The 14,531-nt window shown below is 44.9% G+C and overlaps 1 protein-coding gene across 1 annotated transcript; it reads right to left on the bottom strand.

Annotated features, from left to right (window-relative positions):
* Positions 1-323: 323 nt before the first annotated feature.
* On the bottom strand, positions 324-3,127 carry LOC108941076 (keratin, type I cytoskeletal 13-like). The gene is made up of 7 exons (XM_018763532.2): positions 2,548-3,127; positions 2,119-2,201; positions 1,806-1,962; positions 1,554-1,715; positions 1,021-1,146; positions 681-904; positions 324-522 (listed from the first exon to the last, which is right to left on the bottom strand). Exons 1-7 carry the CDS (start codon positions 3,037-3,039, stop codon positions 432-434), a joined length of 1,335 nt encoding a protein of 444 aa, XP_018619048.2. The 5' UTR covers positions 3,040-3,127; the 3' UTR covers positions 324-431.
* Positions 3,128-14,531: the final 11,404 nt, after the last annotated feature.

Raw genomic sequence — 14,531 nt, forward strand, 5'->3', positions numbered from 1 at the left:
GTGAAGCCTAATGATCCCTGTGTTGCTCGGTCAGTCTGGGGAATCCATAATTGTTCATTGTAAATTATTACGTGTCTCATTTTGGGGGTGACAGTTCTCATACTTTTCAATTCAAAGTGACTGTTTTTGCCACCTTCTTGTGTGTATCAGGACAAACAGGCTATTTTTCTATTGTTTTGTATTTATTTTAAAGGTGTTAACATTAATATATCATTTGCTTAACATTAATGAGTGCCATTTGTTTTTTTTTTGCTGATATTTCCAGGCTTTTTGTGAATTAGATCCAAAGTGCAAAGACAAGAGAACCACACAGCACACAGGCAAACATCTCAGCATTTTATTGCATTAATTGCTGTATTTAGGTGAAGCCAGATGGGAAGCAGGAGATGTTTCTTGTACTGTGATGAGCATCTCCGTTGCTTGTGCTCAGTTCACTTTGTAGTGGTGCTGACCACCTTCCCGTCGACCACCTCCTCTACTACAGTCACCACCTTACGGGTTGTGGTTTTACTTGTTGATGACCTGTAGATCACATAATATCATAAGAGCATGGTAGGAAACCTTATCCATTCTTATGTGTATAGCAAAATTTTATTAGTTTTATGCTGTAAAAAACACACACACAAATACTGTATTGTTATCTGAAAGAAAGTGTAAGGTTTCGGCCATGAGAGTCTTACTTGCTTGCAGCCTCTCCATCCAGCAGCCTCCTGTACTCAGCAATCTCCATCTCCAAGCGTGTCTTCACATCAAGTAGCATCTTATACTCGTGGCCCTGACGCTCCAAGTCGGCACGAAGCTGTACCAGCTGCTCCTCCAAGGAGGTCACTTGCATCTGGAAGCCAGCCAGCTTCCTGGAGTAGCTGGCCTCTGTTTCGGCCAGTTGGTTTTCCAGGGATGCTTTCTACAGATCCGAGGAAAGCAAGAAGAAATTATGAAGAAGAAGGGAAGTCCACAGTGGCCAAAGAACAGGGCATGAAGATGCTTATGGATTTTACAATATATTGTACACTGCTTTACCATGCTCAGCTGTGACTGCAGCTCAATTTCAAGATTTTGTAGGGTGCGCTTTAATTCGGTGATCTCTGATCGGGATGTTTGAAGAGTCTCTGTGTGTGAAGCCACTTCCTTGTTCAGGTCTTCTGTCTGTGAACACAATAAAATGTTGTTGCAACGCACACTAACTGAAACCACTTGTCCCAAGTGGGGTTGCAGCCTAACCTGGCAACAAGGCTAGAGAAGGAGGGGACACACCCAGGATGAGACACCAGTCCATCACAAGGCACCCCAAGCGGGACTTGAACCCAAGACCCACCAGAAAGCAGAACCCTGTCAAACCCACTGCTCCACCACACCCCTGTTGTTATGTTGCAACAGTCATGCATAATTTGTAGGACAGAGAAAGAGCTGAGTAACGGAGAGTAAAGAGAAATACTGAGAACATATATTACTTTAGTAAATTGTCATAAACATTTATTACACATATTATATATATATATATATATATAAATCATACATTTACAACTCCGTTTTCAAAACTTTTCTGTGTGTACCTTAGAATGGAACCAGGCCTCCAGGTCTCGTTTGTTCTTTGCTGCGATGGCCTCATATTGCTCCCGGATCTCAGTCAGAACTCTGGTGAGATCCTCTTGTGGTGCAGCATCCACCTCTACATGAACTTGACCACTCATCTGGTTCTTCATGGCAAGCAAATCCTGGATAAACATCCCAAAGTGTCATGGCAAATTCAACGGAAGTTGTGAATAATTGCAGTACATAAATATTCTTGCTGTACTCAATCCCACCTCCTCATGGTTCTTCTTGAGGAATGCAATTTCTTCCTTCAGACCCTCAATCTGCATCTCCAGATCAGATCTGCTCAAAGTCAACTCATCCAGGACCTTTCTGAGACCAGCAATGTCAGCCTCCACCGACTGCCGCATTGCTAGCTCGTTCTCGTACCTGAGTGATGGGAGATGACAATATTGCTTTAATCCAATCTAATTTTAATGTTAGATGTGCAGACAGAAAAAATACACATATTTTAAACTGGATTGTCACAACTCAGTGGTATTTTAAAGTTTTGTATAAAAAACACCATGATTGAAAGAAACTCACTTGTTTCTGAAGTCATCAGCAGCCAGTTTGGCATTGTCAATGCTGAGGTAAATGCCTCCGTTGACTTTAGTGGCATCCTGGATCTGAAAGAAGTCCAATTTTGTATTTGATAATAATTAATTTTATAGTTTCATAGTTTATATTACGACTCATTTATAGGTTTAAGAAAACAGAAACTGAAGGCAGCACCATTGCTGAATTAAAACATGCTTTCTATCTTCATATTGTTATATTGTGGCATTCAGTGCAGCTTTTATAAAATCTTTTTTATCAGTAATTTTCCCCAGGCTAGATTAGAAGGCTGGAAGATCATGCACATCACAATGGCACATCTTTACTGTAGTGGTGTCATCTGAACTCATTTTTGAAAATTATAAAGCAAGTCACTTGCCATAGTGCAACTTAGTTTACCTAAAAAAAAAATTTTACCTTTGATTGTAGGTCTTGGATTGTAGCAATGTAGGCACTGTAATCTCGAGCAGTAGGGGAAGTCTTGCTGTCATAGAACTGACGGATCTTAAGCTCCAGTTCAGCGTTCGCCTTCTCCAGCATGCGCACCTTCTCCAGATATGAAGCCAGACGGTCGTTCAGATTTTGCATGGTGGCCTTCTCATTGGCAGAGAGCTGAGATTCCATGCCTTGGGCAAAACCAAAGCCCAGACCACCAGCTCCAGCTCCACCTCCAGCTCCAAATCCTCCAGCTCCAAATCCTCCAGCTCCAGCTCCACCTCCAGCTCCAAATCCAAAACCAGAAGCACTGGAGACCCTCACCCCAAGGCCACCTGCACCACCATGCACGCTGGGGGCTCGTCTAGCGCTGATTCTGGTGCTTCCTCCAGAGACGGAAGACCCAGAAAGGCCAAAGATGGAAGCTCTCTGGCCTCCACTGGAGGACAGAAAGCTGCTGCTGGAGAAGGCCATGTTTACAACAGTTGTTGAGGTGGTGTCTCACTTGTCTCTGGCTTCAGAGAAGTGTGGAATGGGCAACCAACGGATCCCCTTTTAACAAGTGAACCTTGAGGAGTGGTTAGGGGCAAAGGCTTGGGCGTAACTAAGCTTGGCAAAAGCTTCATTCTCCTTCTGACAATGATCTTTCATTAAGACAGCCGCAGGGCAGCACATCTGTCATGTGAGGTATGTGATAGAACAGTTACAGGCACATCCCTACAGGCCCATGCTAGTCTAACTCTAATTGTAAGAGAATACGCTTATACTTTTTGTTGACTTTATCAATCCATCATGTGTTGGCTGTCATACAACTAAGACGTGCCAAAAAATAGGAACCTGAAAGGAGGTCCAAAATTTTATTTGAAAGCTTACCAATGTTTTATAAAACTTCAAATGGTCCCTCTTGCTTGTATATTAAACACATTTTCTCTAACTAATTTCTTTAGGCATCCGAAAGCAAGCTAAAAACATATCCATAGCAGCATGCTTAAAACATATTTAAATAATCATCTGAACAGGCATACTGCACAAGTCCACAAATAATGAGAAGGTTTAAAGCAAAAAACATCATATTTGTTTTGAAAGAAATCTCTACTATTGCAGAAATATATGCACGGTATAATTAAAATTAATTTAAAGCAATAAATTATAATGCAGCCTCTTATTGTAGGGAAGATAGTGTTAGAAACAAAACCAATATTATGTTTGTATCAACTTTGCACTGTGGCTTTAGTGAAGTTACAGCACTGCACTAGTACACTATTCTGTCTCCTTGTATATTTTATATATGAGTTTTAAGGTGTTCATACAAGAATATTCTAGAACAATGCAGCCACCTCACCATACAGGTTTCACTAAGGCTGCCCCACCCAGTGTGGTTACAATAAGCTGTGAAACAAATGCAAAGGTCTGTATTTTCCAGATTTCTTTATAGATTTATCACAGTTTGCATGTTTAGTAAGGGGTCAGTTCTGAGCCTTGTGCATGGTGATTTGAAAACATTTACATTTACATGTATCCATCTAGCAGAGGTTTTTCTCCAAAGCGACGTACATCTCATAGAAAATACAATGTGTGCATTACATTAGTAGGAAGAAACACTTAGATGCAGATGTGTGATAATAATAATAATAATAATAATAATAATAATAATAATAATAATAAAGTGCAGTTAGTTTGCTTCTTTCCACCATATGAACCAATGTTCATCAGATGAGTAGCTGTAAAAAACTTGATCTGTATATCGATGATTCCTAATCACCTCCCTAGCAATATTTTCTTTTTATAAACAATTTTTTTACATTACAGGTATAGCTGCATGAAGGGTTATCCGTTGTTTAACACGCATGATCTTGAAGTTATAGTACATGACAGTAGGACAGTGAGTAGCGCTGCTCTCTCACAGTGCCTGGGTGGTGCAAGAGAATGTGGGTTTGATCCCCGCTCAGTCTGTGTGGAGTTTGCATGTTCTCCCCGTGTCTGTGTGGGTTTCCTCTGGGTGCTCTGGTTTCTTCCCACAGTCCAAAGACATGCTATTTGGGTTCCCCCATAGTGTGTGAGTGTGTTTCACTGATGCATGGATGAGTAACCCCTTGTAAGTAGTGTGTCTAGAAATGTATTCACCTTGGTGAATAAGGTGTGTGGGCTAGTAACACTACGTAGTATCTGTTGTAAGTTGCTTTGGACAAAAGTGTCTGCTAAGTAAATAAATGTCAACATGAACATTTATACCTTACATGAACTTAAGAGATCATGGAAGAGGTGAGTTTCAGGACATTTTTAAATGTGCACAGAGGTTCAGCAGTTCTGAGTGAGGGGGGATTTCGTTCCACCACAACGGAGCCAGAATCTTCGTGCTTCTAAAATGAGAAGTTTGCTAAGCAAAACTGAACATGTGCACTCTTTTGAAATATGGGATTCATTGGCTTACACAGCTATATAACTACTTATGAAGGTTTGTCACTCCACTCAACTGGGCTACAGGGAGTGCACTGGCTAAACATGTGAACTTGTACCCTGATGGCTGCTGGTCTAATTCAGACTCGGACTAAGGCACCAGTATCACAGAAATGTCCTGCCAGGGTGCAGAGTGATGTAGATTATTTAGTCAGCAATATCAACGGACAAAACATTACTAGCTAAGAAACGACTTATAAATGACTACGAAATGAGATAGTAATAATAACTACTGACTAGTTCTCATTATCAGTCATCAATTTTTAAATTGATTTTAAAATCTAAATTCAATTGAATCATATTTTCATTAAACATCTACTTGTTTACTTTGTGCGTATTTGAAGTTGAGGATTTAGGTTAAATTTAGATACATCATAAAGCAATCCGTTTCTTTAAATGCAACGTTAAAATGCGGAATGAATATGAACATAATTGTGATTTGTGTAAGTTTATATGAATGGATTACAAGTACAAGATCAAGGTCGGGCACTGGGTGAACGGCTCGCTGGAGGCAATGCTCTGGAAAGGGAATGTGTACGAGTGAAAATAAAAAAGGTCTGTCTTTGATATTCTCCAGTTTGAGGGGCACACCCAGGCAACAAGAGCAGCAGGTAATTATCCTGTCAAATGTAACTGCTCAAATGCAAAAGTATAACTTATGCCAGCCTGAATAAATACATTTTTTTTTCAGCACAAACAAGTTAAAGTACCATCCAAGAAAATTATGCATCTTACCTACGAAATGTCCTTCAAATGCAGAACAGAAACGGCTTGAAGACCTCAAAATATTGTAGTTGGTCTCAATCTAATCCATTAGGACCAGATGATTTACTGTGTGGGGCATCAAGATTTGTATTATCTTTTAATTGACCAAGACTACTCTTTGGTACTATGTTTTACCTGTCTTACTTCACAGGAAAACTGTTTTAAAATTAAAGATTGCATTACTGAGGAAATAAATCATTTAGATTGACCAATACTTAGTAGAAGGCCAATTTCTACATTTGGTTGTAAATTTCAAATTAATCTAAGCCCACATTACTCATGTGTAAAGCTAATTTGTACAAACACATAGCAAACCTAGTGAAAACCTACCAGGAGGTATCCAACTGGCCAAATACACCTGATTTATGAGTGAATTAAACTATGTAGCTGTCAAAAATGAATAGTGAAATACACTGTGAGTAAACCACATATAGACTTCAATGAACATTGAATTTTAATGAGAACTAATCAAAATATAATTTCAGTTGTTTTCTGTATTGAGCATGATCGGTGACATAAGTTCAGTCAGTGAAAAATATTGGAGTAGCCGTTTCACAAGCAGAGGGCAGAACTGTGCAACACATAGTGGAAACATTGTGATTTAGTGCCACTCCGAGGCCTTTCTGTAACAACACAGTGGCACAATAAACAGGGAGAGTCGGTAGTGTAGTGGTTAGAGCTGCTCCATTTAGCCCTGTAGGTTGTAGGGTTGAGCCTCTGCTCCAGCTCTTGTGTCCTTGAGAAGGTACTTACCCTCAATTACTCCAATAAAATTATCTTTCTGGGTAAGTAATTGTGTGTGTGTGTAATTGTAAGTACCAATAACATTGTAAGTTGCTTTGGAGAACAGCATTGGCTAAATGAATAAAACTAAATATAGAGATAAACAGGCAGTTGCATGAGAATCTTCTGCAAGATAAGGCAGAGGTTTATTTGTCATTCACTTTATTTACCATTCATTCTTTTGTTATTATTTATTCAGCATCCTTTGTTATGGAAATTAGCAGTAATGATCTCAACACCACTATTAATGGACTGTAATCATTTGCCATATTATGGTGAAAATGTTGCCCTGTCATGTGTTGAAATTACACACATAAGAAAAGAAAATGATTGAAAATTCTCACTAGTTATTCTTGGTTTTCTGTATAATTTTACTTTATTATGTCTATACTGAGCACATAGTTCAAACGTTCTCTGGCATGACCCGTAGGGTCAATACCCCCAGTGACCACAGGAAGCTCCACTTGGTTCCAATAAACTGCCACACCTGTTCACGATGTGGCAATCAATGAATTATGAAAGGAACGACAGAGGAAGGCTTGCAGACCTTGATCAGCCCTCTACTACTTTCTTGTGATTTCCTAGTAGCACTTTGCTTGCGCACCAGTTTCCCCAAGTCCCGTTCCGTCGCTCTTTATGTTCCAGTCCTGAGTTCCTGCCTTGTCTGCACCAGCCTTTTGTGCTCCTGTCCATGTTCTATGTTCCAGTCTGTTATTTTGTCTCATGTACGTGTTCAATTTCCAGTCATATTTCCCTGTTCTACTTGTTGTCTTTGTAAGGATACTGTGTGTCTCTCTGTTCCAGTTTGCATAATGCACTTGTAAATACATGCCGCACATGAGATCACCATGCATTACATCTGCGTCCGACGTCACAGTAAAACACGTCCTTGTCCCTCTTACGTCTGTATGTTACACTGTCTATGCTGGTAAATGTACGTGACCCTTGTTTAGCGGCAATAATCTCCACCCTGGGGATGCAGTGATACAGTTTGTTTTGCCGAGTCCTGCTCTCTGGTGGGTCTGGGGTTTGAGTCCCGCTTGGGGTGCCTTGCGACGGACTAGCGTCCCGTCCTGGGTGTGTCCCCCACCCCTCCGGCCATATGCCGTGTTACCGGGTTGGGCTCCAGCTTGCCGCACTTTGAACAGCTGGTTATCACTCCAGCTCATTGCTTTGGAAATGGAATATTTTGGCCAGAGCTCGTTCATGTCATTGACATTTTTGGCATGTCTCAGACTGTTTGCTCCAGCTCATACCACACTGTCACAGCTGGGTTAAGGTCAAGACTCTTAATGAGCCACTCCAATATGCACTTTTTTTTCTTTTCAAGTCCTGACACTGTCATGTAGAACTTTATGTTATAATATGCAGTTCATTGTTCTCTTGGTGTTTACAAGCTGTCTAGGCTTGGAAGGAGCAAAACATCCCCAAACCACAATTCTTCCTCTACTATGCTTCTCAGCCTTACTGAAATTTAATGGTTCATACTTACGCCAAAAAATGAATTTTGTTGTCTCACATATCCGCAGGATTATTTTCCCTCCAATAACACTAAACATACGGGAAATGTTTTACAAACGTGAGATGGGTCATGTTTTTGTTTCCTCAAAGATATCTTCCCGTAAGTATGCAAATTTTTATGTGTTGTCTTTATTGTGGACTCATGAATGCAGCCATTAGCCAGTGCAAGTGTACACAACAAAAGTTTGGTTTTATTGCTTTTTCAGGTTATAACTCCCAGAGATGGCAATGATTTACAGATTTTATTTTCATTTGTGCAGTATCTGCCTGACTGAGGATTAATGGAGGTCTTTATAATTGCTTATGCAATCATTGGTGACCTTCTAGTCATTAAAAATCTTCTTTTGAGGTCCTCTGAAACCTTTTTTTGGCACACACAGACACGGATGTGAAGGGTTGTGAAGTCAGGTGCGAAGTTTATTTACAAGTTCTCTGGGTTAGTGGTGCCGAATAGAGAAGCGGTACTGGGGTAACACAGGGAATAATGAGCAAAGGTGCACATGATGTCACACAAAACGATCAGGAGACCGAGGTATGTGGAGGATCTTGGAGGGTAAAGGATGTGGAAGGATGGGTAGGTTCTATGGGTCAATTCAAAAGTGCAGGGAAGACTGTGCTCTCAAGGAGATTCCGCAACCGGGAGTTCAGGTGCGGGTTCTCTTACACCCCACTGCTCTGATTTTGGGCGGGTGCAGGTATCCGGGGCAAGGTTGTTGGCATGACTTATGAGAAGTCTCTCTGCCCACCATTGACACTTCATACAAAAACTGCTGTATCCACAAAGCCACCAGCATTGTGGACAACCCCTCTCACCCCTCTTATGGACTCTTCGCCCTTCTGCCATCTGGCAGAAGGTACAGGAGCATCCGTGACACTCCCAGCAGACTCTGCAACAGTTTCTTCCCTGAGGCAGTCAGGTTACTCAACATCCTGCTGCCTCCCAGTACTCACCTGGCACAATCAAACAGCTAACCCAGCATGACCCCATACACTACAAGTTGACTGCAGTTCACAGCCCATGCCTGCATCGGCATCCACATCCTGTCCTGTGTATTTATTTATTTCCTTATACTCCTGTTCTGTGTTCTGTGAGGAATGACATTTTGTTCAACTGTATACAAGCTATATAGAGGAATGACAATAAAAACAACCTGAACTTGATCAGAGTTTTGACAGGAGACAATGGGAGAATTTGACAGAACAGGAAACATGGAGATCTCATGAGGATTGAACTGGCAAATGAGGGTGGTAAAGAAATATGGAGATGTGGCACGGATGGGAACTGGAGAGCAAGACTCATAAGACAATTGATGGGAGCATGCTGGGAATAACAAAAACCCCTTATGACGGAAAAATCGAGGCTTTCGTTTACCCCGCCCGGTATGGGGTCACCGGGGCCCCACCCTGGAGCCAGGCCTGGGGGGGGGGGGCTCGCATGCGAGCGCCTGGTGGCCAGGTCTATGCCCACGGGGCCTGGCCGGGCTCAGCCCGAAGCCACAACGTGGAGCCGCTCTTCGGTGGGCTCACCACCTGCCGGAGAAACCATAAGGGGCCGGTGCGTTGTGATTTGGGCGGTGGTCGGGGCCGAGTGCCCGGCCGACCCAAACCTCGGGCGCCAACTCTGGTTTTTGGGACTTGGAATGTCACCTCACTGGCGGGGAAGGAGCCTGAGCTGGTGCGGGAAGTTGAGAGATACCGTCTAGATATAGTCGGGCTCACTTCCACTCACAGCTTGGGTTCTGGAACCATTCTACTCGATCGAGGGTGGACTCTCCACTATTCTGGCGTTGCCCAAGGTGAGAGGCGGCGGGCTGGTGTGGGCTTATTAATAACTCCCCAGTTCAGCCGCCATGTGTTGGAGTCTACCCCGGTGAATGAGAGGGTCATCTCCCTACGCCTTCGGGTCAGGGAACGGTCTCTCACTGTCGTTTGTGCTTATGCGCCTAGCGGCAGTGTAGAGTACCCGGCCTTTTTAGAGTCCCTGGGGGGCGTGCTGGAAAGCGCTCCCACTGGGGACTCTGTCGTTCTACTGGGGGACTTTAACGCCCACGTGGGCAGCGACAGTGATACCTGGAGGGGCGTGATTGGGAGGAACGGCCTCCCTGATCTGAACCCGAGCGGTGAGTTGTTATTGGATTTCTGTGCTAGTCGCGGTTTATCCATAACGAACACCATGTTCATGCATAAGGGTGTCCACCAGTGCACTTGGCACCAGGACACCCTAGGTCGGAGGTCGATGATCGACTTTGTAGTCGTTTCTTCTGACCTTCGGCCATATGTCTTGGACACTCGGGTGAAGAGAGGGGCTGAGCTGTCAACTGATCACCACCTGGTGGTGAGTTGGATCCGATGGCGGGGGAAAAAGCTGGACAGACCTGGCAGGCCCAAACGCATAGTGAGGGTCTGTTGGGAACGTTTGGCGGAGGCCCCTGTCAGAGAGGTCTTCAACTCCCACCTCCGACAGAGCTTCAACCAGGTCCCGAGGGAGGTGGGGGACATTGAGTCTGAATGGACTATGTTCCGCTCCTCCATTGTCGGTGCGGCTGTTCGGAGCTGCGGCCATAAGGTCTCCGGTGCCTGTCGCGGCGGCAATCCCCGAACACGGTGGTGGACACCGGAAGTAAGGGATGCCGTCAAGCTGAAGAAGGAGTTCTATCGGGCCTGGCTGGCTCATGGGACTCCTGAAGCAGCTGACAGGTACCGACGGGCCAAACGGAGCGCGGCTCTGGCAGTCGCCGCGGCAAAAACTCGGGCTTGGGAGGAGTTCGGTGAGGCCATGGAGGAAGACTTTCGGTCGGCCTCAAAGAGATTCTGGCAAACCGTCCGGCGACTCAGAGGGGGGAAGCGGTGTTCCACGAACACTGTTTACAGTGGAAGTGGTGCGCTGCTGACCTCAGCTGAGGATGTTCTCGGGCGGTGGAAGGAGTACTTTGAGGATCTCCTCAATCCCTCCGACACGCCTTCCGTAGAGGAAGCTGAGGCTGGGGACTCGGAGGGGGACTCGTCCATTACCCTGGCTGAAGTTGCTGAGGTAGTCAAAAAACTCCTCGGTGGCAAGGCTCCGGGGGTGGATGAGATCCGCCCCGAGTTTCTCAAGTCTCTGGATGTTGTGGGGCTGTCTTGGCTGACACGCCTCTGCAGCATCGCGTGGAGTTCGGGAACGGTGCCTCTGGACTGGCAGACCGGGGTGGTGGTCCCTCTTTTTAAGAAGGGGGACCGGAGATTGTGTTCCAACTACAGGGGGATCACACTCCTTAGCCTCCCTGGGAAAGTCTATGCCAGGGTACTGGAAAGGAGAATCCGACCGATAGTCGAACCTCGGATCCAGGAGGAGCAATGCGGTTTTCGCCCTGGCCGTGGAACACTGGACCAGCTCTATACCCTCACTAGGGTGTTGGAGGGTTCGTGGGAGTTTGCCCAACCAGTCCATATGTGTTTTGTGGACCTGGAGAAGGCATTCGACCGTGTCCCTCGTGGCATCCTGTGGGGGGTGCTTCGGGATTATGGGGTTCGGGGCTCGTTGCTACGGGCTGTTCGTTCCCTGTATGACCGGAGCAGGAGCTTGGTTCGCATTGCCGGCAGTAAGTCAGACCTGTTCCCGGTGCATGTTGGACTCCGCCAGGGCTGCCCTTTGTCACCGATTCTGTTCATTATTTTTATGGACAGAATTTCTAGGCGCAGTCAGGGAACGGAGGGTGTCTGTTTTGGTGGCCGCGAGATCTCGTCTCTGCTTTTTGCGGACGATGTGGTCCTGTTGGCTTCATCAAGTCAAGACTTGCAGCGTGCACTGGGGAGGTTTGCAGCCGAGTGCGAAGCGGCGGGGATGAGAATCAGCACCTCCAAATCCGAGGCCATGGTGCTCAGTCGGAAAAAGGTGGATTGCTCCCTCCGGGTTAGGGGGGAGTTGCTCCCTCAAGTGGAGGAGTTTAAGTATCTCGGGGTCTTGTTCACGAGTGAGGGAAAAATGGAGCGGCAGGTCGACAGACGGATCGGTGCGGCGTCTGCAGTAATGCGGTCATTGTACCGGTCTGTTGTGGTGAAGAGGGAGCTGAGTCGTAAGGCGAAGCTCTCAATTTACCGGTCGATCTACGTTCCTACCCTCACCTATGGTCATGAACTCTGGATCATGACCGAAAGAATGAGATCGCGGATACAAGCGGCAGAAATGAGTTTCCTCCGCAGAGTGGCTGGGCGCACCCTTAGGGATAGGGTGAGGAGCTCAGTCACCCGGGAGGAGCTCGGAGTAGAGCCGCTGCTCCTCCGCATCGAGAGGAGCCAGTTGAGGTGGCTCGGGCATCTGTTCCGGATGCCTCCTGGACGCCTCCCTGGGGAGGTGCTCCGGGCTTGTCCCACTGGGAGGAGGCCTCGGGGCAGACCCAGGACACGTTGGAGAGACTATGTCTCCCGGCTGGCCTGGGAACGCCTTGGGGTTCCCCCAGAGGAACTGGAGGAGGTGTGCGGGGAGAGGGAGGTCTGGAGTACTCTGCTCGGACTGCTGCCCCCGCAACCCGGCCCCGGATAAAAGCGGAGGAAGATGGATGGATGGATGGATGCTGGGAATAGGACTTGGAACATGTAAGCACACAAAGAGTAAAGATCACTAAGGCAAACCACATTGCTGGTGAAGTAGTAGAGGGCTGGTTAAAAATTTGCAATATTATGTTCATTCGTCAACCCTTCTACTGTCCTGAGAATTAAGCATTTGTTCATAGATGGCAGGTGGGACAACTAGTAGCATATTGATTGGCCCTACTGCTTTTGGATCCAAAGGTCACAGGTTTGATTCCAACCTCTGGCTGTAGTACCCTTGAGCATGGTATTTACCATAAATTGCTCCAGCAAGATTACCCAGCTGTATAAATGAGTAAATTATTGTAACCTTAACATTGTAAGTTCTTTTGGAAAAAAGCATCAACTAAATGAGTAAATGTACTGTAGGTGTGCTGATTCAACAAGGTGCAGCCAGACCGGTGCCCCCTGTGGCCAGCCTTGGTATTACGCCCAGAGATCATGACACTTAGGATACTGTGACAAATTTGTGTTGTGAACAATAAACATGCTGGTAGTAAAACTAGGTTCTACATTTTTTTCCTTTGCTAAATTAGATTTTGGATATGTCTCATGTCAGCAAAAAAGGTAACACTCAATGTACTCTGTATTCTGATCTGCACTCACATTTAGAAAAGGGGTGTAAAAACAGAAATTGTTCATGTATATTACTAAGTGTGTTTTCTGTTCTGATTATTTTCTGATTGTAACATTAAAGGAACCTATTTTACTGTTACAGTGGAGCAATGGGTGCCACTGCTGTCTCGTAGCATCTAGGCTGTTTTGACATGGGTTCAAATCCAGCTTGGTGTGTATGGATTTTACATGATATTTCATTTATTTTATTTAATGATATCTCAAACTCACAAATGGATGTTACCTTAGTCACTGAAGTTAAGGATTCCGTGTATCCCGTGTGACACAGCACATTATCCTGAAGTTTTTACAGAATGCAGACTGAATGATTAAATACGAATTCACAACATGTGAAAAACTGGCGAAGGAAGTTGCTTATCAAGGGAATTTTGTGTATTTTCCGATCTCTTCGTTATTCAATTGTTACCGATTTCTTCAAAATTTTCCTGCTTAAAGGCTTATTATTATTAGATGATGATAAAAGAGGCACAGGATTTCTGAAATGTTCCCCAGCAGGCACGCTATCTGACGGTTGACACGCACAGGAGAAACCACGCCTCGGTTGTGTGGTGGGCTGGGGTGCTCGCTTCATATCGTCTCAAATTGTGGCAACTATTTTGAACTGAACTGTCTCTTCTTACATGCATATGGATTTTCATGTACCAATTTGCTCGTATCTCATCAAACGAGACTTTGTTTTATGAAGGAAATGTGCAATTGTTTATGTATTTTTAAAAGAGAATGTATCTATCTATTGTTATGACTTAATGGTTGCTCACACCACATTTTAAGGCCAGTTAATGTAAGAATACAACATTACAGCAAACTGTGCAAACAGTTCTCACAACTCTAATTGCAGAATTTAGAACAGTTATTCGGAATGTCCGACACTTTCTAGTCATGAAAGCGAGATTTGGTCAGTTTAAGACACATACCCTTCATCAACTATCCATAAATATGTTCCATTTTTACTTATTGGGGGGGTGTGGTGCTGGTGCAGTGGTGCAGTGGGTTTGACCAGGTACTGCTTGCCGGTGGGTCTGGGGTTTGAGTCCCGTTTGGGATGCCTTGTGATAGACTACCATCCTGTCCTGGGTGTTTCCCCTCCCCGTCAGCCTCATGCCCTGTGTTGCTGGGTTAGGCTCCAGCTCCTTGTGACCCCGCATGGGATAGGTGGTGTCAGACTGTGTGTGTGTGTGTGTGTGTGTGTGTGTGTGTGTGTGTGTGTGTGTAGACAGATAGCACACACTGAAGAG

The sequence above is a fragment of the Scleropages formosus genome, chromosome 11 (genome assembly GCF_900964775.1).
Source record: "Scleropages formosus chromosome 11, fSclFor1.1, whole genome shotgun sequence".
Taxonomy (NCBI): domain Eukaryota; kingdom Metazoa; phylum Chordata; class Actinopteri; order Osteoglossiformes; family Osteoglossidae; genus Scleropages; species Scleropages formosus.

Excerpts from the sequence above, each read along its gene's own strand:
- LOC108941076 (XM_018763532.2), bottom strand. The coding sequence starts at position 3,039 with ATGGCCTTCTCCAGCAGCAGCTTTCTGTCCTCCAGTGGAGGCCAGAGA. Across the intron at positions 1,963-2,118 it reads GCTGATGACTTCAGAAACAA|GTACGAGAACGAGCTAGCAA; the intron begins GTGAGTTTCTTT and ends CCCATCACTCAG. Across the intron at positions 523-680 it reads GATGGAGAGGCTGCAAGCAA|GTCATCAACAAGTAAAACCA; the intron begins GTAAGACTCTCA and ends TGTGATCTACAG.